Source organism: Thunnus thynnus, chromosome 10, assembly GCF_963924715.1.
Source record: "Thunnus thynnus chromosome 10, fThuThy2.1, whole genome shotgun sequence".
NCBI lineage: Eukaryota > Metazoa > Chordata > Actinopteri > Scombriformes > Scombridae > Thunnus > Thunnus thynnus.
In genome coordinates this window covers 19,345,422-19,369,782 of record NC_089526.1, presented here as the reverse complement: position 1 = coordinate 19,369,782, position 24,361 = coordinate 19,345,422, and the positions used below count along the sequence as shown (strand labels likewise).

Below are 24,361 nucleotides of genomic sequence, written 5' to 3'. Positions count from 1 at the left end.
TCTCTTAAACTGTTCATCCGATCAACTCCACCTTTCCTCAATTTACCTTTTACTCTCAGAAGCACAAATTAAAACCAAAAGCACTTGCTGACCTCTGTGAAAATATGTGCTGTAACTACTTTGTGAATAGAACAATTTGTTTTTTTAAAGTTTGAGAATTTAAAAAAATAAGGATATTTGTGAACTTAAGACAGCTGCTGTTATTTCACAATGTGCTTTCAGTTCATGAAAGTTAATCATAACATTTTCGTCACCTATAAATAGTGTTATAGTTCAGCATTTGGTTGTACTAAAAGACTCCCTTAGGAATCAGCTTTCTGTTTCTCTGGTAAGTATATTTAGTTTGATTGGTTTCTGGCCTGTTTTTTGCAAGCAGAAATTAATATTATTATTAACATGATCACAGTTAACCATAGACTGCAAATGAGCTCAGGTCAGCTCCATCCTGTCATCCAAATATAGTCACTTCTGGCTCCAAAAATCAAACATGGCGAAGCTCAAATCCAAGTTGGTGATGGTCAAAACGCTAAACTCGAGGATTCAAAACTGCAGTCCACAAAGCGATGGGTGACATCACAGCGACTATGTCCATATTTTTTAAAGTCTATGGCTGAAACCACACAGCTGCATGTTATTTGAATCATTGTCTTTGCATAGTGTAATAATTATTTGAGCTGTTATGATCTTTCAATAAAAAAACATAGATTTAAGAGTGCCCCGGGGATGAATTGGATTTTGAATCCAGAATTTGAAGCTTTGTGATTGGCTGGCTGGAGGACTCACCTGCATGACGTGTTTTTAATAGTTTTTGGACAACAGAGGTCTATGGCACAGAGGAATATGACACATCAGACTTTGGATACATGCACAGTACTTGTAAGTAGAATGAGTTCATTTTTGGTTTGGCTCTGACGTGAGATTTGTTGACACTAAGAAAAATAAAGAAAATCACCAGCTAAATCCTTTAAAGCTGAAAGTCACTTAAACATCACACACTGGTTCATTTTAAATCCAGTGTGCCAGTGTAGAGCCAAAACAACTTTCTGACTTCACTGTCAGAATGTCCATGAAATTAGAGCCAGGGGTTTCTGTCTTAAAGATGCACTCATGGGAATCATGGATCATCACACATTATCCACCAGAGTGCTGTTGATTTTAAAACCCAAGATCTAAGTCAAGAAAAAAGTATATACAACACCAAGGGATAGGTCTTGTGTATTACTGTAGTATGCACATAGAGAAGAGACAACCTCCTGCCTTCTAGACCATGAACTCTACTGCCACTGCCTCTACAATACAGTACTGTAGCTGCTCTAACCCTCCCACCGCACACAAGAAGATTTTTTTAGTTGTTTTGCCCACAGTGTTTCCTGAAACCCCTTCAGTTCATGTCTTCATGAACTGAACTCCAGGATAGCAGACACAAACAGCTGTGATCATCCAGACAACAGCGGTATCAGGTAAGATTCTGATAACACCACATTTTACTTAAATATAGTAGGGAGAACGGGGTAACATGAGCCACTTTTTACATTTGATGATTTTACTGCAAAATGAAAGTGTATTTGTTTCAAATAATAGTTACTATATATACCTCAGGTTGTTGTGTACCCACAGAAATTAAAACAAGTTATCTAATTATTATGGTTTTAGGACAATGAGCCATCAAAAAAAGTTAGTCCTATGGCACAACTTACCCCAAGGTAGGGGTAAAATGAGCATGGGGATGGGGTAAATTGAGTGCTCTAGGGGTAATTAGTGCTACCATTAAATACTGATATAAAAATTACATAAAATCAAACAAATTTGAGATAATTCTGAGCTTTATTAATGCAATCAATTTAACAAAGGCAAAAACTCATAGTTTTAAGTAAAATGATATGTTTGTGTCCAGTTGTTCAACATGTTACCTCAACACTTTCAGTAAAGATTAAACTGTGAGTGTTAGTTACAGAAAGAATGTGTGTGTAAGTGTGCTTTTGTGTAAACAGACAGGTGACAAATTAAAGGAAAAACTGGTACAGGTCTGAATGCTTGACCCCTACAGTGAGGGGGTCTGGGGGCTCTGTTATGCTGTGGGGGGCACTTTGCTGGCATTGTTTTGGTCCACTTATTGCCTTAGAGGGAAGAGTCACTGCTGATTAATACAAAGTTGTTCTGAGTGATCACCTTTATCCTATGATGAAAGATTTCTATCCTGATGGGAGTGGTCTCTTCCAGGATGACAATGCCCCCATCCATAGGGCACAAGGGGTCACTGAATGGTTTGATGATTATGAAAATGATGTGAATCATATGCTATGGCCTTCACAGTCACCAGATCTCAACCCAACTGAACACTTAAGGGAGATGTGGACTGACGTGTTAGACAGCACTCTCCACCACCGTCATCTAAACACCACATCAGGGAATATCTTTTGGATAAATGGTGTTCATCCCTCCAGTAGAGTTCAGAGACTTGTAGATTCAATGTCAAGGTGTATTGATGCTGTTCTGGTGGCCCAACACCTTACTAAGACACTTTATGTTGGCTTTTCCTTTAATTTAAACTTAACATTAGTCAACAATTAGGTATTTATTCATCAACATTGTAACACTTGTAACAATGATCAAACATTAACATGAACAGGGTCTCTAGTCTCTAGAATATCAGAAAATATTTTGGGGGGTAAATTGAGCCATTGACTCAACTTGCCCCAACATCACTGGCACATTTTACCCCACAACCTCCATTTTGACAAAACTGTTTCACACAGTGGCTCAGATCCACAATTATGCTGAGTTTATTACCTTGTTTTGTAGCTTACACTGACTTAAATTAACATGTAATAATGTCCAAAACTTATCTTTTTTAATTAAGATACAAGACTGATAACTTTAGTAACATGATGAATTTACTTGGCATGACAAAAAGCATTTTTTTGCTCTGTTTTGCTTACCACTCTAATGTGAACTATACCTTTTTAATTTGTTGTCACATGATTACCTGTTCACATAATGAGATAATAAATATTTTCACTTTTGATTATTTAATATAAATATATCTTATATGAGGATATTATTAATGTCCATATTTGTGATATGAATCCAATACCCTTTCAAGAGATTTCACTTTTGCAACTTTATTGTAATTTGCATGTCATCTTGCTTGAAAATCATCCACTTCATTTTGATCATTATCATTTGAACATCCCACAGTGTAATACACCAGCAACAAGTCGGAGAAGTATGGAGAACGAGAGAAAGATGATGATATTCTGTCTGCTTTTGGCAGGTAACATGATTAGTTGCCCCTTTGTTTCAAATTTCTTTCCTATATACACCCCAGTTAAACTCCAAGAAGTTATTGTTTCTTTGTATCTTCTGTTACTCTCTTTCAGCTCTTTGCAGCCCTGTGTTAACTGGAGAGTGGACGGCAACTGTTCCAAAAAACCTTGACGCCCTGGTTACATCCTGTGTCGTGATACCCTGTTCATTCACCCAAGCTAAAGAAAGGCTGCCCCACTCCAGACTCAGGGGGATCTGGCATCGTCCAGCAAGCCGAGATGACTGCATCTATCATGAGGATAAGACGCAGATCGTGGAAAACTTTCGGGGCCGCACAGAGTTGTTGGGAAATTTGGGCGACGGAAACTGCACCTTGCTAATGACTGAAATTAAAGATCATGATGATGGCCCTTTCTGTTTTCGGATTGAATTAGTACCAACAGGGACTGAAACATCCAAAATTGAAAAGTTCTCCTTTGTTAACGATTGCGTCCGCTTTAAAATGATCAGTATGTCACAAACTTTCCAACAATTCTTAAATCCATACCAGTTTTCTATGTAACAACAATGTACCTCTTTCTTTATCTCTGCCTTGTCCTTTTTTCATTCATAGCTGAACCTCCAAAACCAACTCTGATTCACCTAAAGACAGCAGTTCAAGGTCGTTCCTACACCATCACCTGTTCAGTCCGCCATACCTGCCCCTCCCATGTACCTAAACTCACATGGAGCAGAGGCACTGCAGATGATATCAATGAACTTCACAGAGAAATTCATGGTGGCTTCTGGGAGGTTCAGTCCACTCTGATTGTCATCCCTGAGGAGAAGGACGACCACACAGACATCACCTGCACAGCCAAATTTAATGGACTGAGGACATCCACTGAAAAAATGACACTTTATATAAAACGTGAGATCTCATTTGTTCATTTGTCCAATAGAGAATATTTGTGAATCTTTTAAGCTTAATAGTGGGAGTGGTCATATTGAAGGTAACATTGGTCCATGATGATAAAGTCCTGCTGCTATTTATTACATGAACAGTCGATCATTGGCTTAATAAGCATGACACTGAGGATACTGATATCAGCTTTAGTGTAGCTCATCATAATATCCACATATAATCTCATACTAACATTAGCTGTATTGAATTTTTAGAATGTCTATTATTTTGAAGCATATACTGGATGTTGTCTCTGCTCTGTTTGTGCAATAAAGGATGAATTGCTCATATATGAATTCTGTCTGTTTGCAGGTAAAGAAAACTATAACCACATCATCATTCCTGCAGTAGTGGGGATCGGCACTGCTGTGATCTTTGGAGGCCTCTGCATTTTCATGATGAAAAAATACAAGTGAGTTATTTCATTTTACAGACATAAACTGATAGCAAGAGCACATCAGATCAGCAACAGCATCTCTCCTCTCAACCCTGTTTCATTTTTAACACATGAAAGTTTGTGAAGTTTATGTTCAGTATGTGCTCCACAATAAAAAGTAATTTTTTTTCCTGTCTGCTCAAGGAATCGCATTGCAGAGCTCCAAAATCAGGAAGGCAGGTAAGTACAAAAAGGTTGTGGATCAGATTCAGTGTGTGGTGCTTCACTGATGTGCATTTTCAATTCTTCTACATTATTATGAGAATATGATTTATGTATTGTTTTAATTTTTGGTCACATTTAGCATGTGGAACCGGCTTTCCAGACTGTCTCGGAGGTGAGAAAAACTGGCTTTTGATTTTGGGGAGTGAGATGCTACAGAAAGATCAATAAACAATTGATTTATTTTACATTTAATTACAGTCGGCCATTCTTACTAAAGGCAAGAGGCAGTGTAAGGGTTTTGTATCTTCACACATATTTTAGCAACTAGTTCTGTACTGTTCCAACTGCAAACCTTCACACATCAATGCATCACTGATCTGATGGGTGTATTCTTGTTATTTTTGATAAAATACGTGCTTGTATTTATGTCAGATAACATCCTGTTGTTTTTTGTTCCCCTTTTTATATATACGAATCAGGAGAGTCTAAACATGAGAAGTGAAAAACAGAACTTCACTGCTATAGGTGAGAAGTTTCCTTCATTAATTGTGTAGAATTTACACTTTAACCACATTTCACTCAGACATGCATTTTTTAAGAATTATTCAGTCGCATTGATACTTTTTTGGCCACAATAAGGCAGAAGAAATCTAAGACAAGCTGGTCCACACACAGTTGTTTGCTTACACAACTAGCAGACACAGAGCAACTTTGACTCATTGGACATCTGATCGCAGGCTTTTGCATTTAATAAGCATTATTTCATTAATCAATAATTCTGCTGTCATTGTGATTGGACCTCAGTATGCAGTCCACACATTTAAAACAATTAGCTAAAAGACGCTACAAAGGTCTGAGAGTGGCAGAGAGTTGTGTGATTTTTGTGGGTTTGTTGCTACAAGTGACCCTTTTCACATTACATTAAATAATGATAATAATTTTAATTATATTGCACAGTTTAAAACAAAAATTAAAAAGTGATTTACAGTAAAAACAAACAAAGAAAAATTAAATTGAAAATTGTTACTCAAACTATTAGAAGCCATAAGATAAAAAACAGTTAAGAAGAGATTTAAAAGTGGATACTATGTTTGCTGGTCATAATTTGACTCAAAGTTAATATACTATTGCTTAATTCAGCTTTAAACATCAAACATGTTTTAAAAAAATCTAATTGCATCAAATGTTTATAATAATAATAATAATAATAATAATAATAATAATAATAATAATAATAATAATAATAATAATAATAATAATAATAATAATTATTATTATTATTATTATTATTATTATCATCATCATCATCATCATCATCATTATTATTATTATTATTATTATTATTATTTTCCTCTTCTTTCAGATGATCAAAGGAAACTATAAAAGGCAGTGACCAAACTTCAGGAAACACCAGCTGGTAGCTCCAGATGCCACCAGTGAGGGGCACCAAACTTCTGAAATGTTCAAATCTTACTAATCTTACTTGCATCCTACAGTTTGTTTAAAAGTAATATATATATATGTATTTGTTTTCTTAAACCAAGAAGAAATAAATTTGTTTGACAAACTTGTTTTTATATTATTCACATATCAGCTTCAGAGAAACACCATTACCTTAAATAAAAGATATAAAATTCTGTTAACACAGCTTGAATGTTTTGGCTGCACTAGTTCCCTGAAAAGCAACATTTTGTAGAAGTTGCTAATTATCCCTCCTTAGCATTGATGTTGGTTTGTTATGTCAACACACAAGTTCAGCTTATGAGGATAAAATACAGGTTTTAGTTGTTAAGGTCATATGCTACCAAGAAACCTCGGTAATGAGTGATGATGGGATGTGCTGTCTTGTGTGTAGGTGTGATTTTCACTGAACCGTCATAAGCCTTGACATCGAAATGAAAAATGTTTTTAATCTCCAACTGCATGAAATGAGGAATGTTGTAAACCTGTTTTTCCATCTAATAATGACTGTTTCAGTATTGTAAACCTTGATTCTTGTACATTAAATCTTGGATTGTTTCATCATTGATCAATTGTGATGCCTTTGTCATCTATGGGGGAGGGAAGGTACTGAATGACAAACTATTGTCATTCAGTAAACTTTGAGTGATGGCTATACTCGAGTTTCATGAAAATTTCACAGTCTGACATATTTACCCTTAGTTATTAGTTATATTAGCCCATAGTTTTTTTAAATTCCACAGCCTTTTGACTACCAGAAATAATACAACGTATTCTTGGAACTAGTGAAATTTGATCATTTCAAGCAAGAAAATGTGCCAATGGGGTAAGAAAAAATGACTTAATAAGTTCTTGAAACTAGCATAATAATCTAGCCACTATCAAACACTACCAAACCTTAAACTAGTGCTTCATATACGGTACGCAATGAACTGTCAGAAATTCAAGTTAAAGATGCTTGACACTAGATTTTTTTGTCTTTGAAGTCACCTCAGTTAATCAGTTGTGCCATGCGTCTCAATCAGAAGTCTACCAGGGCCTACCTTTTAATTTGGCTCAGTTTAGGAATTAATATCTTCAAGCACTTCAGTTTGTGGTCTAATTTTTTAAATAAGCAAAGCAATCTTGTTTTCTTATAACAGAGATAGTAGTGTGATAACTGTACAATCCACTTTTCAGACTTGTTTCTTGTCAGCTCCAGCTGAAAAATACCCTGAATACCTTACTAAGACAAATTAAGACCAGTTACCTTGAATTAAGTCTATTATCTATAGTGCATATGATGCTTGACAAGATTATTTGTCTTTGACAAGAAAAATAAGTAATAATTAATAATTATAATTAATAATGATTAATAATTTAATCATCCATAACCTATATACCTATAAAATAACCTATAATCCTACAACTTTCCTAAATTTCCTTTTTGCAGTGTGGGAAATGAGATGCAATTCACCCTGATTGCCATACACTGTAATAAACTGCTGTAGAAAATACAGCCAAATTCTAGCAGTAAGGTACTGTTCTTCCTAAATACGCTAAAATAATGTAAATTTTGATGCTTTTTGGAGCCAAAACCAAGAACGGACATTTACAATAGGCTACTGTAAGATTTGACAGTAAAATACAGTATTTTCATTTTCTCTGCTGCAGTAATGGAGGGACAGAAGCCACATGTAACCATCAACATCATCATCATATAATCATCATTAATCCTCCTTTGTGGAATCGAAACCAAAAGTTCAGTAACATCTTACTCAGAAAATAGAACTACATTTGTGCATCTGGTTAACCAATTAGTGGCTGATAAGTTTAATTTTTGCAGGCAGAAGAGAGCATTTTCAGGTATTGTCTTCAGCAGTTGGAAGTTTGACCTTATGGTATTTAAACATTATTTTCACTGCTGCTTGCAAGTCTAGTTTAAAGATTATTTTTGGATGACTGTTTTCTGTTGAACTATACATCAGTGAATGCTAATGTTAGTCCGGCCTTGTCTATACCTACACCTTGTTTATCCTACTTCAATTTCATAATTAATAATAGCCTACTATCTAAAGCACACAACAATTGAAGTTTTTTCAAATATGTAAGATATCTAAGATATGTTTGCTGTTGAGCCCCAAAAGACAGAGTGGTCATATTGGTTATCTTAGCTCAACCCAAATGTGTTTCTGAGCTGTAGCTAGGTTACTGCAAAGAAACTGTAGTTTTTTGCCAAGCTGTGGTTAAACCTGGGACTTAATAGGTGATTTCCAGGTAATATTGTTTACTCATACAAGTTTTACATGTTCTTTTCAGGTACTTCATTGTGAGCTGTGAGCCTGGAAGCCTGAATGTCGACCTTCTGCCAATTATAACAGAGGACATTTGAAGGCATTACAAATTGTGTATCTTGTAATCTGTTTATTTGTTATTTTTCAACAGTAGTTTGCAAAGCAGTTGCTGTTTAGACTCAAGACTAAGTTTTACTGGCAGCTCATGATATTGTAATTAACAGATTTACATTGACCCCCTGTGAAAGGGCATGCACCTTGAGAATTATTTTTTCAAACATGCATACTTGAATATACTTAGTGTATTGAAAACTAAATGTTCAGTTCCATAAAACTATCACTTTTCTCATCCTCTTTTGTGCTAGATGTTAAGAATTACATGTTTTTAAATGTAAAACTGAGCTGATCTCATTACTGGACCACTAAGATTGAGGACACATTGCTATTTACAGTCTGTTATTGTTATTTACATGTCTGCAATTTATAGTTGTTTTTATTAATATGACTAAGAATAAAACTTTTCAGTTGTTTATTGTAACATTTACAGTAAGAAACTGTTCATGTAGATTACAATAGCCTCACTCTAAAAATACAGTATATTACTGCAGGCCTGGCTACAGTATCAAACTGTAAACCTCACATTCTACAGCTGAACACTGTAATCATTTTACAGCAATTAACTGTTAAAGTAAATTACAGGGATGACGCTGTAAAAAAAATGGTAAAATGCTGGCAACTACAGCTGCCAGTAGCTTACCGTAATTTTACAGGGAAATTTGTTACAGTGTGACAATAAACTCCTCCTAGAGTTTTAACCTGACTCCAGAATTGATGGGTGTCATCTACAGACCTTTGTGATGAAAAGTTATTAAAATCTTGAGATTTCATTGAATGCCGTTGTTCAATGTTTCGCCATGAAACAGGAAGTTGTTGTAACTTCAATGTACATGGTCTAACCTGCACCAAATTTCTCATGCTTGATAAGAGTCCCGACCTGAACACGTCTACATGTCAATACTGAGTCATAGTCACTTTTGAAACTTTATTGTGTAGGAGTATTAATACTTTATTATTTAATTACCTCGTTATTGGGAGCACCACCTCCTTTTTGGTTAGGATTTGTTAGTGCCAGGAGGAAGCACCAACTCTTGAACTCTTGTTCAATTTAATTAATGAATCACTCTCATTTGAAAATTAGAACTCTTTTCCCAGCCAGTGACCTGTCTCACCACTATTCAGAAGAATGCAAACAACTTCTTGATTAAGACAGACATGTATTATATAGCCAAATGCCTGAAGAGTACATGATATACATAGAAAAATACACAAAATAATAATAAATAAACAGAGTAATAAGGCCTATAAATGATAGTGAAAATAAAATAAAGAAATATTCAATAAGAGTGGCTCGAAGTGTGTGACTCGAGCTAACATATTGCAACGGGAAAGCTAATTCAACTTCTCTAAAGAAATCATCTTTTTAATATAAATGTTATTCAGCATCAACCCTTGATCACAAAGCCGTGTTATGCCTTACTGTTGACGTGTTTCGCTGTGGTAGAGGTGTCATCTCGGCAGGTCCGGTGTTGTTTTGGTAGTTGGCTGCAAGTGCCAGCTTGGCAGTGCAGAGTGGTCCATGTTGCAGATGAGTCTTCATAGGTGCAGAGGTCTTTTACACTGGTGGATGGGAGTCAAGCCATTTCAGGCTGCTCGAGAGTGAGTCTTTGAGTCAGCTAAACTCTCATTTGCCATACTGCTCTCTCAAGTAAGCAGAGGTCCAGTTAGAGCGTTGTTTTCTTCTTCAGGAGTTTAAGTTGAGGATTCAGGCTTTGGTTGGCTTGTAGTAATCTGAGCTGAATGCCAAATAAAGTTTAACCTGACTACACTCAAATCTTCAGCAGTGTTTACTTGAAAAATAAAATGCTGTATGTGGAAACATGAGACTTAATGTTACAAATAAAACAAAAACAAAACAAACAACAAAACAACAACAAAAACTTCTGAAATACAAGGAATTTTTGGGGAAGTCTAATTCTGAGTGTCTACATGCAAAACTCACACTTCAACATTGAAGTTGTAAACACATTCCTTTCATAATGCTCAAATATTTCATAATATTTTCTGATAATAACCGTCCTGCTGTAATAGAGTGAATAACAGAGTTAAAGCAGCAATTCAGTGAGCTTAAAAGAACATTCAGAAAAAAAAAAAATATATATATATTAAAAAAAAAAAATATATATATATATATATATATATGTATATATATATATTCAAATATAAATTCAACACAACTCTTACCTCATAAGATGAAACATTCAATATAACTATTGTTTGATAATAAAAGAAAACTTCAAACTGAAATCCTTCAAACATTACATCTTTACATTCCTGTTACTATAGAAAATTCACTCTTTCAATACACTCTTTCAACACAACTATGAAAGTTATACAATTCTTCATGTATTTATATGACAAATAACATTACATAACTTGCATAATGATTAGACATTTAATTTACATGAAATTCAGGTTTGGCTCAGATTTGCAGGGAGGCTTCACAAAAGTCCTCAGCATGGCTTTGGTCTGGTGAGATAAGAGAGTCTGTGTCCCATTTAAGGTGGGAGCTGTTTGGTTTTTCTCCAGTCCAAGTGGCCTTAGGGTCAGCTTATGCTTTAGTTCAGGCCATAATTCAAATAATGATCAGAAATGGTTTCTTATTTTTTCACAGTGTTTAAATTATGGGTAATGTCCTGACACCCACTCTGCAAAGAGGTCAGTTCAGGGTCATTTTGATCATTATCATTTAAACATCCCACAGTTTAATACACCAGCAACAAGTCAGAGAGGTATGGAGAATCAGAGAAATATGATATTCTGTTTGCTTTTGGCAGGTAACATGATTAGTCACCCCTTTGTTTCAAATCTCTCTCACCCCGGTTAAACTCCCAGAATTAATGTGTTTCTTTGCATCTTCTGTTACTCTCTTTCAGATATTAGCAGCCCTGCATTTACTGGAGAGTGGACCGCCACTGTTGCCAAAAATCTTAACGCCCTGGTTACATCCTGTGATATCATGATATCCTGTTCATTCACCCAAGTTAAAGAAAGGCTGCCCCACAAATGCAAATGATTGAAATTAAAGATCATGATGATGAAATATCTCATACACACATATATATATACATATCTCAGACAAAAACTCAAATCCTGTGTTTTATAAAGTCCATAAGGTTCGATAGTATTCAATTCATAAATCCAAAATGCCTCCCTTCTTAAGAGTTGGTTAATCAAGTTACCAAGTTACTAGGTTACAAGTTACTACTCAGCAGTTGTACTGAGCGAACCTGAAGAAGCTACAGGCAAAACGCGTTGTTCGCTCTTAATAAAGTCACAGTAAAGTCATTACAGTGTGCGGTGGTTAATTTTGATTTTCATAATTATAACTCATTTAAAAGCCTTGTTCTTAGTCTTTCACACCCAACCTGGAAAACTTTACAGCTAATTCTATTTGTTATAGTATACCACCCTCCTGGCCCGTACTCTGAACTTTTATCTGAATTCTCAGAGTTTTTATCAAACTTTGTCCTAGTAAAGGTAAAATAATTATAGTAGGTGACTTTAATATTCAAGTTGATGTCGATAATGGTGTGTTAGCACAGCATTTATCTCGTTATTTGACTCAATTGACTTCTCTCAGAGTGTAAATAAACCCACTCACTGTCTTAACCACACCCCCGACCTTGATCTGACATATGGCATCAATATTGAACATTTAATAGTCTTTCCACAAAATCCTATTTTATCAGACCATTATTTAATAACTTTTCAATTTCTATTACTAGACTACATGCCATTAGACAAAAATTTCTTCACTAAATGTCTATCTGATAGTGCTATAGCTAAATTTAAGGAAGCAAACCATCAGTACTGAATTCAATGCCATGTCTCAATACTAAAGAGGTTACTCATGCTAACTTTAGTCCCTCCCATATTGATAATGTTGTTGATAGTGCCGCAGGCTCACTGCGATTGACACTTGACCTCCACAATAATGCAGGGTGTTATTGTGCTTGCACAGTGTGCAAGTGAAAATTATTAGTAGCCCATTGATATTATTGATCGTCTGAAATTTTAGCAGTGGCGCTCATAATTTTGCAGCAGTGCGCCGCTGCTGAATGAATATAGGGGAAACACTGCCGTCTTTAATGATAAAATTCTAACTATTAGAGACAAAATGAATCACCTTTTGCCCTCAACAAGCACAGATCTATCTCCAAACACAGGAACCTTAGAAACAGCTGTAAAACCTGATGTACATTTAGACTGTTTTTCCCCTATTGGTCACCCTGAACTAACTTCAATCAGGCATTTTAGCCAACTATAGACACACTCACGTACACGCACACACACTCACATACACACACACACACTCACATATTTTTCAGTCAGGATTTAGAGAGCATCATAACAGATATAGCACTAGTGAAAGTTACAAATGATCTCCTAATTGCATCAGACAAAGGACTTCTCTTTGTACTTGTCTTGTTAGATCTTAGTGCTGCATTCGACATCACTGACCATCACATTCTCTTACAGAGACTGTCCCCAGTCCACCAGGAGATGCAAGCTAGTAGCCTAGCGACCCCTGGTGATGCAGTCCCCGACCTCAGTCCAGATGACTGCCAAGTGCCTCCATCGGCCCACCCGGTAGAAGCAGGTGCCCCTCACTCTGATGGTGCACCCCTCTCATGTTCAGATCAAACGGGGGAGGATTACTCCCAAGAGGAGAGCGGCGTGAATGCCTCCAGTGAGCTGAACGCATCGCAGAGCTTGCACCAACTCCATCACAGAACTCCATCACCACCACGAAGAGGAAGAAGTCATCCTCATCGCCATGGCAACCTGAGCGACTCTGGAGTCTCTGATGTTGCAGACAGTCCGCCGCCACATCGACGCCAACGCTTGCGCACTCGACAGCTTGAGTCCCTCACAAGCGACGTCGAATGCTTCGACTCTGATAGTCAAGATTCAGACATCGACAACTATCTCCAGGAAGTTGAACGCTACCAGGGTGAGTCACCTCACCTCACCTCACGCGTCCTGCTAGAGGGCAAGAAGACGACGCCGGAGTCCTGTGGATCCACACCTCAGGAAATGCCAACCTAGCGCTGGAAGGCAACAAGATGCCTCGCGCCAAGATGGATGGCAGAACAGGACCTCCCAGGCGCCGACCACCTCGCTGGCAGGGTGGGAAACAAAACCACAAGGGTGATGACCAGACCTTCCCCCTGACTGAGCTTTTTCAGCCATTTCCACTCCCTAGACGCATGGAGCAGCCTCCACATCGAAGGGGGGTGGACTGTACCCCCAACCCCAGCATGACTTTGCCTCAAACTTTGCCTCAGATTTCCCTCAGTAGCTGCCCAGACAAGCCTCTGAACTCTGAACTCTGTGAACTGTATGGACTGTTTCAACCTTTTCTTGTTCTCAGGAAATACGGACTGTTCCAGCCTTCCACCTGTCCCTGGAGCACATGGACTGTGTGACAACCAGGTTACTTCTAACCCACAGGGACTGCTTGGCCCTTGGGTTGCTCTGAAGATTGTGGCCAGCACCCCACTCTTCAGACCAAAGGGGGGATGTCACACGAGACGTGACGTGACTTCCTCCCATAGTCACGTCCACGTCGCAGACCGACGACGTCATCACGTCAGGCCCTGTCGCCATCTTTTTGCGCGCACACACACACACACACACACACATACATGCATTCCCCTGCATGTGTCCAACCCTGTACGTAGCTGTTGTGTTTTGTTTGGTAGGATTAGATTTTAGGATAGTTGTTTATTGAATGAAGCATTTGTTAACTTTGTTAATTTTGCTAAGTTTAATAAACACTGTTATATCTTTAAAGAGAAGTTCTTTTGTCATTATTGTGTGTAACATATTGTGGAAAGTGGCTGATTGAAGGAGTCAGAGCTCTAATTCAACCCTTCTTTGTTCACCCTTGAATGTTGATATCTCTGATATTAACATTCTAGGTGAACTCCCTTTTATGAGACTACCTTGTTTGGTTATTGGTCCCGGTTTCCGAGTGGTGCTCCGTATTTGTTAATTCATATTAATAATTCTATTAATCGTTATAATTAGTTAATTATCTTTGATAATTGATAATTATTGCAAATAATCAACTGTGTTCCTCACAGATCCAACAGTTGGTGCCCGAATTATTGATTAAGGTTAACAATATCTTGATTTCATAATTATCTATGATAATTATGAATTATTGCTAATAACCAAACGCACTACTGCCTGTCCCAACACTAGTCATATCTCTATTATTATTATCACTGTTATTGTTATTATGCTTCTCTGTGTCTCTCTCTCCCCTCTCCCCCTCCCTCGTTCTTTCTCTCTCAACCCAACCAGTCAAGGCAGATGGCTGCCCACCTAGAGCCCGGTTCTGCTTGAGGTTTCTTCCTGTTAAAAGGGAGATTTTCCTTGCCGCTGTGGTCAAGTGCTTGCTCATTTGGGAATTGTTGGGTCTCTGTAAATTAAAGAGTATGGTCTAGACCTGTTCTATGTGAAAAGTGCCCCGAGATAACTTTTATGATTTGGCGCTATATAAATAAAATTGAACTGAATTGACAAACTTACAGACAGAGCAGATCAGATCAGCAATAACATCTCTTCTCTCACCCCGGATTCATTTTTAACACATGGAAGTTTGTGTTCAGTATGTGCTCCTCAATATAAGGCACATTCTTTTTTCTGTCTGCTTGAGGAATCGAATTGCAGAGCTCCAAAGTTAGGAAGGCAGGTGTGAGAGAAAATACATGAGAAAAATGCTCATTTGTGAAGGAGATGTTCAAATTTTCTATGTTTTATGTTCTGGGCGTTAGTATATGAGATAAGGTGCTAGCATTGGATGGGTAACAAAGCTATCTTCGTTATTTACAATTAAAGTTGTTGGGCCTTATACTCCAGTGCATGAGACAAAGGCAGGCCTGCATGCAACCCACACAGCTTGATAACAGGAAAGGGCACCCAGTTGAGAACAAAGAAAGTCCATTTCAGACTCCATTACCCAATATGCACTGTTCAGTTCGCACCTAGGTGCTAAACCAGAAATGGTCGCAACTGTAGTCTCTCATTGGCAGAGATGCTCCAGCACAGAGGAAGTCCCGGCGACACAGCCCTGACGTCACCACCCCTAGGGGAAGACTTGCTGCCTCCTTGAGCCAGTTTACTGAAGGCGGTAACCCCGTGCACTTGCTTTTCCCACACCGACTGGAAGACTCTCCCCTTGCTGGACAAGACGAGACTTCGCTTGTGTTCAACCGAACACAATTACCGGATCCGAGAGAGACCACTGCTGCAACCAGCACTCTCATTGCCTGCAGATGAAGAAAAGGATTTTCTTCACGAAGACGCAGATAACTTCTCTGCCCCGCACTTCTTCAACTGAGTCGATTCTGGTGTTTTCTTCGCCACGCCGCCGAGGACCAGCTGCCGTGAAACCTGCCGAAAGCATGAGGAAGGCCCCGTCAACATCCGAGCCAAGGAACTGAGCTGGACCCAGAGACGGACCCAAACACACACCCTGCTCGCTTTCTGAAGCGACCAAGAAAGAGGCTTAAGTCTGGGCAGAGACAGTTGTATAGTATATTATTCTCAGCATCAGTCTTGTTGTTAGCTTTTAGCTTCTTAAGCTTCATCACTATGTTTGTTGTGTGAATCGACGGACTGCCGAGTCCATTTGTTCTGCTTTACTCTGAGGAGTATTTGAACTTTGCTGCCTGTTTAGTTGTGTTCCCCACGCTAGACTGTTTTAGTGTTTGTTCCACTCGGGACAAACACCCGAGTGAGATAGTAAGTTGCTTTGTCGATCAGAAACCAGACAATGTGCGCTACAGACTGCCGTCCGTACGTGCGCTTTCTGTGGACAAAGGAACCGCTTCCCTCTCCGTCACGGTCGCTTTCCCTCCTCTTTCTTCCCTCTCTTTCAACTAACCCACGCACGCACGCACGCACGCACGCACATATACACACACATCTTTTTACACATCTGATGGTCAGATAACGAGGGACACGACATTTGTTATATGCCAACAGACACATGTTTTATATGGAATTGGGTGAGTGCAAGACGATTGTCACTGCGCAATCTGAGTCAATGTGAGCCGCTCCGCCATTTTTGACATCTAGGTACACCAACACTTGGACAAACCACGTCAGGATAAAAGTTTCAACCATCGATTTGAGTCGCGAATGCACTATTGAACTACATCATCTGAGTCTTCGCCATCGATGTGTAATTTACTATCTTCGTCTGTTTGTTACAGGCTATAACATTAATACATGTGAGAGGACAGAGACCGATATGAGTTAAAAATGAGCGAATCTCCGAGTTTACTTGGAAGTTGGAAAGTTTCACCACAGTTGGGGAAAGGCTGACAAATGGAAGATTTCTCAGGCGGTGAGTAATTTCATCTTGAAAGGTAACGTAGCTATGTATTTTATGTCGATTATCATGCTTGTGCACATAATGTGTGAAAAGTGACCAGACTGAGTTTTTATTTTCTATATTTTTGCAATAAATTAATTTCATCATTCAGTATTCCAGGCATTCCTCAATTCATCATCACAAATCCTTATTTTCATTTTTCCTCTCTTAGTTTTTGAATAAAAATCTTTTTTGTATCACTACCCTTCTAAAGCACATGGGTCAGAAATTACCTGTGTTCATTCCCTGTTATTTCAGTCATGACTGAGTGTTTCTTGGTTATATCTTTGAAATAAATGTATTTTACCATTTAATAGTCCAGGTTTTCATCAAATATCTTGTTTTTGATTACCACAAATGATTATTTTCCCTTTGTTACCTTGTGAACAAAGGTAACATTTCATCTTGTTGTATTCAAGAACATTTTTTTTGACATTTCTTTTCTTTCGCACACATGAACCCAGACTACAGTGATGACACCAATAAGGACAGGAGCAGTTCCAGTGGAGGACCTCTTGAGGAGTTGAGAGGAAGATGTAGTATCCCAACACAAGACAATGAAGTAAAGTTAACCAATATAAGTTAGAAGTTGTGTTTAATTTGTTTTTGTTGGCTGTTGTATCTGTTATGAGTGTGTGGACAGGAAAATGATCAGTATACTGCACTATTCACAAACATCATTCTGCCAGAAGCGCAAGTGGTTCTCAGTGGTTTGCACCTAACAACAACAACCATGTGTTGACTGTGCAAGTATTCCATCTTGGAGTTTATTTACTTGAGGGGCTACACATTTGTCCAACAATCCAACATATGGAAGTCAGGGACAAAAATACTTTAGCCTTAAACTTATTGGCATAAACTGTCACTCAGATCGGTGTTTAAGAAAGTTCAAAAGCAGTTGATCTTAGAGAGGCAGAGCTTCTGTGTTCAACATTAACTGTTGTCAACTGCCCCAGGGGTATATGAGAAATGCATTTGTTTTGTTATGTATGTTTTCTTTGACAGCATTAAATAAAACCTAATGTGATGTAAGGTAAAGGTCTTTACTTGTATGTTAAGCAAAAAACTTTACCCAGGAATTCTTTCACATAAACTGTTTGTTCTTCTAATAGTGTGTAATACCACAGTAAATCAGAGGCATGCATACTAGAGTTAAAAAAAAATATTTGCACAAAAACAGGCAGAACTTTTGTCTGACTGCACAAACCCCTGGCTGCATTCACCATGGGGATAAACAACTGAGGAAGTACATCAGGTGAAATGGCTGGGGTAAAGGTAAGGGTTTGGAGAAGAAGAAGGGAGAGGAAAAGCTGTGACAGAACTGACAAGTGTGATGGCTACTCTCGTATGTTGTTTGAAAAAAAAAGAAAAGAAAAAAAAAAAGGCACAAACATCACAAAGTGTAAAATCCTGGCCTCTTTTTTCCTGCCAAAACATTAGTGGGAAATCCAAATCCAGCATCACCCTATTGGATTTGGTCTTTCAGACACTGGGCAATATTTGTTAAATATATTATTTCCCAGAACAGTGAAATGAACTCTGTCATGCAAAATATTGCTAGGACCTCGATGCTTTATCTGAGTATGTTGTCCAATGCTTCCACTTACAGACAAAACAAAGGTAGCCGTCACACTGTTAATAAAGCGCCGGGCTTTGTCTATCTTCTTAGGGTGGGCAGACCTCCACCAGCATCGCTTGGTGATGGCAGAGAAGATGATTTTCATCTGAGGGAGTTGTCAGTGGAGATCTTGCAGGTCCTGCTTGATCCCTGCGACAAGCTTGATGCTCTTGATGTTCCCAAGGTCATTTTCTCCACAGTGGATCACCGGGACATCTGGCACAGCTCTTCCTCTAAGGCACCAATGAAAGAAGGGGAGGAGGTTTCTCCAAACCACGCCCCCCTAGCTGAACCACTGGACCCAGGCATACAGACCAAAGTTGATCCTGATGATCTCTCTTTGTTTGTTTTTCCCCACAGCAAATGTAGCTGGTTATTTTTGGGTCCTGTTGATTGTAACACGAAAAGAAAACAGTATCACCTTTCTATGAAAACTTGTTGGTGTTTTATTAAATTTAACATATTTTATATTATATTTCTATTTTCCATATTTTACCAGTCGGTAGTGTGTTCTATGAGGGTATAATGGATGTAATTTAATGTTAAAAAGTGCAGTTAGTTTAAATCATTCTCAAATAAAAAAAATACATTATGCTGAAATCACAATAGGCAGATATTTCCATGATATTTATACTCACTCTTGGCCTCTGTGGAGGATGATGGCATATTTCTTTGTCTAAAATGAGGATAACAAAAATAAAATAATGACTAACTATCCATTCAAATATATTGACTCTGTATGAGAAAAGCAGGTGTGTTGCATTGCTAACCATTTGTTGTTTTAGTGCTTTTTTATGTGGCTTTGTCTGTTTTCTTGCCTACATTGTTGCTAGGTTTACCTATTTTAGTTTCTGCTTTTTCTGTCGGCCTTTGTTCCAGCTGTTTGACTTTATAAACTGTCTGAATGGAGGTCTGGGCTGGTCCTGTGCTACTGGATGCACAGTCAGATGGCAGCTGATCTATGGGAGGTGCAGAGGACCCTGCAGTTACTCCTGTGTCTGTATCCTTGACTGTAACATCAGTGATCAGCAGCACAGTGGCATATTCTATAAATAGCCATAAACTGTCAGTGTGATTAGCTGTTCTTTTTATAAGAAAGGTCGGCAAAGTTAAGAGCACAACTCTCATTGAAAGGAAACCACTCAGCACCAAATCCTTCTGTGATTACCTGTAGGAGCAATTTCTCTTTGGCTGTAGCTTGTCTTTCCACTTGGTTCGGATGTTTTTATTTGATCTGGTATTGTAGCAAGTCTAGCTGCTACCGCGAGTTCCCTCAGCATACAACACCAACACAACAGATCAGTCACAGAGAACTCAGTCCCACCAAATAATAGTTTCGGCCTTCACCAAACAATCTCTGACAGTTAGCCTGTCTCTGTGATGTGCAGCAGTCATCTGAGGTCCAGCACACTACTGCACGCTACTGCATTTGAAAGGGAGAGTACAATTAGCCAACAAGCACCAGCTGTGCCAATCAATTCACCTGGCACTGCTCTCCTGAGCCATTTCTACACCACTCTCTACTGCAGCTGAACATAAACCACGTCCACTTCCACGGATATATTTCAGAATTTTTGAGCATAAGAGCATTACTAAGCAGCGGGAGAGTAATGGAGCTTACATTTGTGCATATTTTGTGAATTTCTGTGTGTAAGGCTTCATCTATTTTTGATGTGACTTTTTTAGATCACCATGAAAGTCAGAGAGACAGAGGTCCTGTAGATTAAATCATTATGGCAGGGCATTTATTAGACCATTCTTTTACGAACATATATCCATATACTTAACATTTGAACGTCTCCTTCACAAATGAGCATTTCTCTCATGCATTTTCTCTCACAGCAGGTAAGTACAAAAAGGTTGTAGATCAGATTCAATGTGTGGTGCTTCACTGATGTGCATTTTCAATTCTTCCACAGTATTATGAGAATGTGATTTATGTAATGTTTTAATTTTTTGTCTCATTTAGCATGTGGCTTTCTAGAGGTCTCCGAAATGAGAAAAACTGGCTTTTGATTTTGGGGAGTGAGATACTACAGAAAGACATGGAAAACTATGATGCAACATGCTCAACTCACAATAATACAGCAGGGTGCTGAATCCTTAAAGTAGTCAAAATGCAAATGCAACGGAAAAATCATTAAACAATTGATCTATTTTACAGTTAATAACAGTCGGCCATTCTTACCAAAGGTAAGAGGCAGTGTAAGGGTTTTGTATCTTCACAGATATTTTAGCAACTAGTTCTGTATTGTTCTGACCGCAAACCTTCACATATCAATGCATCACTCATCTGATAGGTGTATTCTTGTTACTTTTGATAAGATATGTGCTTTTATTTATATGTCAGATATCATCGTGTTGTTTTTGTTCCCCTTTTTATATGTACGAATCAGAAGAGTCTAAACATGAGAAGTGAAAAACAGAACTTCACTGCTATAGGTGAGAAGTTTCCTTCATTAATTGTGTAGAATTTACACTTTAACCACATTTCACTCAGACATGCATTTTTTAAGAATTATACAAAGTTGCATCGATACTTTTTTGGCCACAGTAAGGCAGAAGAAATCTAAGACAAGCTGGTCCACACACAGTTGTTTGCTAACACAACTAGCAGACACAGAGCAACTTTGTCTCATTGGACATCTGATCGCAGGCCTTTGCATTTAATAAGCATTATTTCATTAATCAATAATTCTGCTGTCATTGTGATTGGACCTCAGTATGCAGTCCACACACTTAAAACAATTAGCTAAAAGAGGCAACAAAGGTCTGAGGGCTGCAGAGAATTGTGTGATAATTCTTTGTGGGTTTGTTACTACAAGTGACCCTTTTCACATTACGTTAAATAATAATTATTTATATCGCACAGTTTAAAACAAAATTTAAAAATTGATTTAAAGTAAAAACAAAAAGAAATTATAATAAATAAAATCCAAAACATGAAAGTCAACTGAATGACAAACCATTGACATTCAGAAAACTTTGAGTGATGGCTATACTCGAGTTTCATGAAGTCATATTATCCCTTAGTTTTTTTATTCCACAGCCTTTTGACTGGACTAAAATCTGGAGCTCAGAAACCAGAGGTGCCAAAGAAACTGCTGTTTGCACAGAAAAAAACTCCCCTAATAGAAATAATACAACATATTCTTGGAACTACTGAAATTTGATCATTTCAAGCAAGAAAATGTGCCATTACTTAAGTTTTCTTGAAACTAGCATCATACTCTAGTCACTATCAAACACAATCTAACCTTAAACTAGTATTTCATATACAGTAAGCAATGAACTGTCAGAAATTCACATTAAAGATGCTTGAAACTAGAGTTTTTGTCTTTAAAGTCACCCCAGTTTATGAGTTGTGGCATGTGGCTCAATGAGAAGGATACCAGGGCCTACCTTTTAATTTGACTCAGTTTAGGAATTAATATCTTCAAGCTCTTTAGTTTGTGGTCTGATTTTTTTAAATAAGCAAAGCAATCTTGTTCTCTCATAATAGAGATAGTAGTGTGATAACTATACAATCCACTTTTCAGACTTGTTTCTTGTCAGCTCCAGCTGAAAAATACCCTGAATACCTTACTAAGACAAATAAAGACCAGTTACCTTGAATTAAGTCCATTATGTATAGTGCATATGGTGCTTGACAAGATTATTTGTCTTTGACAAGAAAAAATAAGATTTAATCATCCTAAAATAATATATAACTTTCCTTTTTGCAGTGTGGACAATGAGATGAAATACACTCTGACTGCCATGAATGTTTTTTAATGAATTGGCCACATTCAGTACTCCTTCATGTCAGATGGTGGTGCTTTAAGACTGATCAAGAGCCACAGATGTCACTGAAGAGTGAAACAATGCCTGGAAACAAACTCAGTAAGTGAAGCGTGATGCAGAGTTCATGAAATTCAGTGTTTCTTCTCTTCAGATTGGTTAAAGTTAGTTCAAGTTGAAGCATGTAGAAGAATTGAAGTAAAGTTTTCTTTGAGCAGACGGAGGCTATTTTTATTTAATCTGTGGAGATGTTTTACTTGCAGCAGTTTGGTTACAGTGATGCAAATTTAACTAACAAAAGTGAGTCAAGGGTAGTAACTGCTCCCTGATTTGTCTTTCTGTCCACTATGACACTGCAGCTTAAGTCAAAGGAGAGATGCTGCCAAGTAACAAAATGGTTGGTTTTGTTTGTGAACATTTATTTGAAGCTTGGGAGATGAGGCCTAAAGCAGTCATGCTAAAATAGTTTATTAGCACTGGTCTACATGAAACAAATCTACATGAAAACAAAGTTGAAATGCAAAATACAGGGAAACTGAAAATGTTAGAGGAGAATTATCTATTGACAAATGCAACAGTGGCACACAAACTCACATTGTGATTAATAAACAAAATTACAGATACTTAACCTTTGGGCCTCGCTTTATTATAGTATCAATAGAGCATATTAGGGACTTTCCTCTTTGATTGAGTTAATTTTTTAACTAACTTCAGTCCTGATCATGACTACCATATATTCATTAATTTCAGAATTTTAACCCTTGAAATGCCAGTTTTTGTGATGATACCACTAATTTTTATTAAAAAAACACATTGAAATATTTTCTATATATGAAAGGCAAGGAGGATTTTTAAAAAAAACTTTCGACTTAAAGTGTATGTAAAATGTCCTATTGAAATCACAATAGGCAAGATCTGATATCCAGATATTTCCATGATATTTATACTCACTCTTGGCCTCTGTGGAGGATGATGGCATATTTCTTTGTCTAAATGAGGATAACAAAAATAAAATAATGACTAACTATCCATTCAAATATATTGACTCTGTATGAGAAAAGCAGGTGTGTTACATTGCTAACCATTTGTTGTTTTAGTGCTTTTTTATGTGGCTTTGTCTGTTTTCTTGCCTACATTGTTGCTAGGTTTACCTATTTTAGTTTCTGCTTTTTCTGTCGGCCTTTGTTCAAGCTGTTTGACTTTATAAACTGTCTGAATGGAGGTCTGGGCTGGTCCTGTGCTACTGGATGCACAGTCAGATGGCAGCTGATCTATGGGAGGTGCAGAGGACCCTGCAGTTACTCCTGTGTCTGTATCCTTGACTGTAACATCAGTGATCAGCAGCACAGTGGCATATTCTATAAATAGCCATAAACTGTCAGTGTGATTAGCTGTTCTTTTTATAAGAAAGGTCGGCAAAGTTAAGAGCACAACTCTCATTGAAAGGAAACCACTCAGCACCAAATCCTTCTGTGATTACCTGTAGGAGCAATTTCTCTTTGGCTGTAGCTTGTCTTTCCACTTGGTTCGGATGTTTTTATTTGATCTGGTATTGTAGCAAGTCTAGCTGCTACCGTGAGTTCCCTCAGCATACAACACCAACACAACAGATCAGTCACAGAGAACTCAGTCCCACCAAATAATAGTTTCGGCCTTCACCAAACAATCTCTGACAGTTAGCCTGTCTGTCTCTGTGATGTGCAGCAGTCATCTGAGGTCCAGCACACTACTGCACGCTACTGCATTTGAAAGGGAGAGTACAATTAGCCAACAAGCACCAGCTGTGCCAATCAATTCACCTGGCACTGCTCGCCTGAGCCATTTAGACACCTCTCTCTACTGCAGCTGAACATCAACCATGTCCACTTCCACGGATATATTTCAGAATTTTTGAACATAAGAGCATTAC

At 37.8% G+C, this 24,361-nt stretch overlaps 1 protein-coding gene and 2 long non-coding RNA genes across 6 annotated transcripts; 2 read left to right on the top strand and 1 right to left on the bottom strand.

The window, feature by feature from the left end:
- The first annotated feature begins 1,276 nt into the window (after positions 1–1,276).
- On the top strand, positions 1,277–6,840 carry LOC137191650 (myelin-associated glycoprotein-like). The gene is made up of 9 exons (XM_067601939.1): positions 1,277–1,460; positions 3,199–3,274; positions 3,381–3,776; positions 3,881–4,177; positions 4,523–4,622; positions 4,791–4,826; positions 4,951–4,983; positions 5,291–5,336; positions 6,175–6,840. The coding sequence occupies exons 2-8, from the start codon at positions 3,229–3,231 to the stop codon at positions 5,298–5,300; spliced, it is 918 nt and encodes a 305-aa protein (XP_067458040.1). The 5' UTR covers positions 1,277–1,460; positions 3,199–3,228; the 3' UTR covers positions 5,301–5,336; positions 6,175–6,840.
- A 9,682-nt stretch (positions 6,841–16,522) lies between these two features.
- On the top strand, positions 16,523–23,934 carry LOC137191664 (uncharacterized). Of its 4 annotated transcripts, none has more exons than XR_010930433.1 (7): positions 16,523–16,686; positions 16,894–17,049; positions 17,519–17,616; positions 19,552–20,865; positions 21,069–21,114; positions 22,465–22,554; positions 23,644–23,934. It is a non-coding gene; the product is annotated as an uncharacterized lncRNA (long non-coding RNA). The 4 variants fall into 4 exon arrangements; XR_010930432.1 differs by having other exon boundaries at positions 22,398–22,554; XR_010930431.1 differs by having other exon boundaries at positions 19,552–21,114.
- Positions 17,611–19,928, bottom strand: LOC137191668 (uncharacterized). Its single transcript, XR_010930436.1, has 3 exons — positions 19,841–19,928; positions 19,311–19,348; positions 17,611–19,058 (listed from the first exon to the last, which is right to left on the bottom strand). It is a non-coding gene; the product is annotated as an uncharacterized lncRNA (long non-coding RNA).
- Positions 23,935–24,361: the final 427 nt, after the last annotated feature.

Coding starts and splice junctions, on each gene's coding strand:
- LOC137191650 (XM_067601939.1), top strand. CDS start 3,229: ATGGAGAACGAGAGAAAGATGATGATATTCTGTCTGCTTTTGGCAG. Junction 4,178..4,522: donor AATGACACTTTATATAAAAC/GTGAGATCTCAT, acceptor GTCTGTTTGCAG/GTAAAGAAAACTATAACCAC. Junction 4,623..4,790: donor TTCATGATGAAAAAATACAA/GTGAGTTATTTC, acceptor TGTCTGCTCAAG/GAATCGCATTGCAGAGCTCC.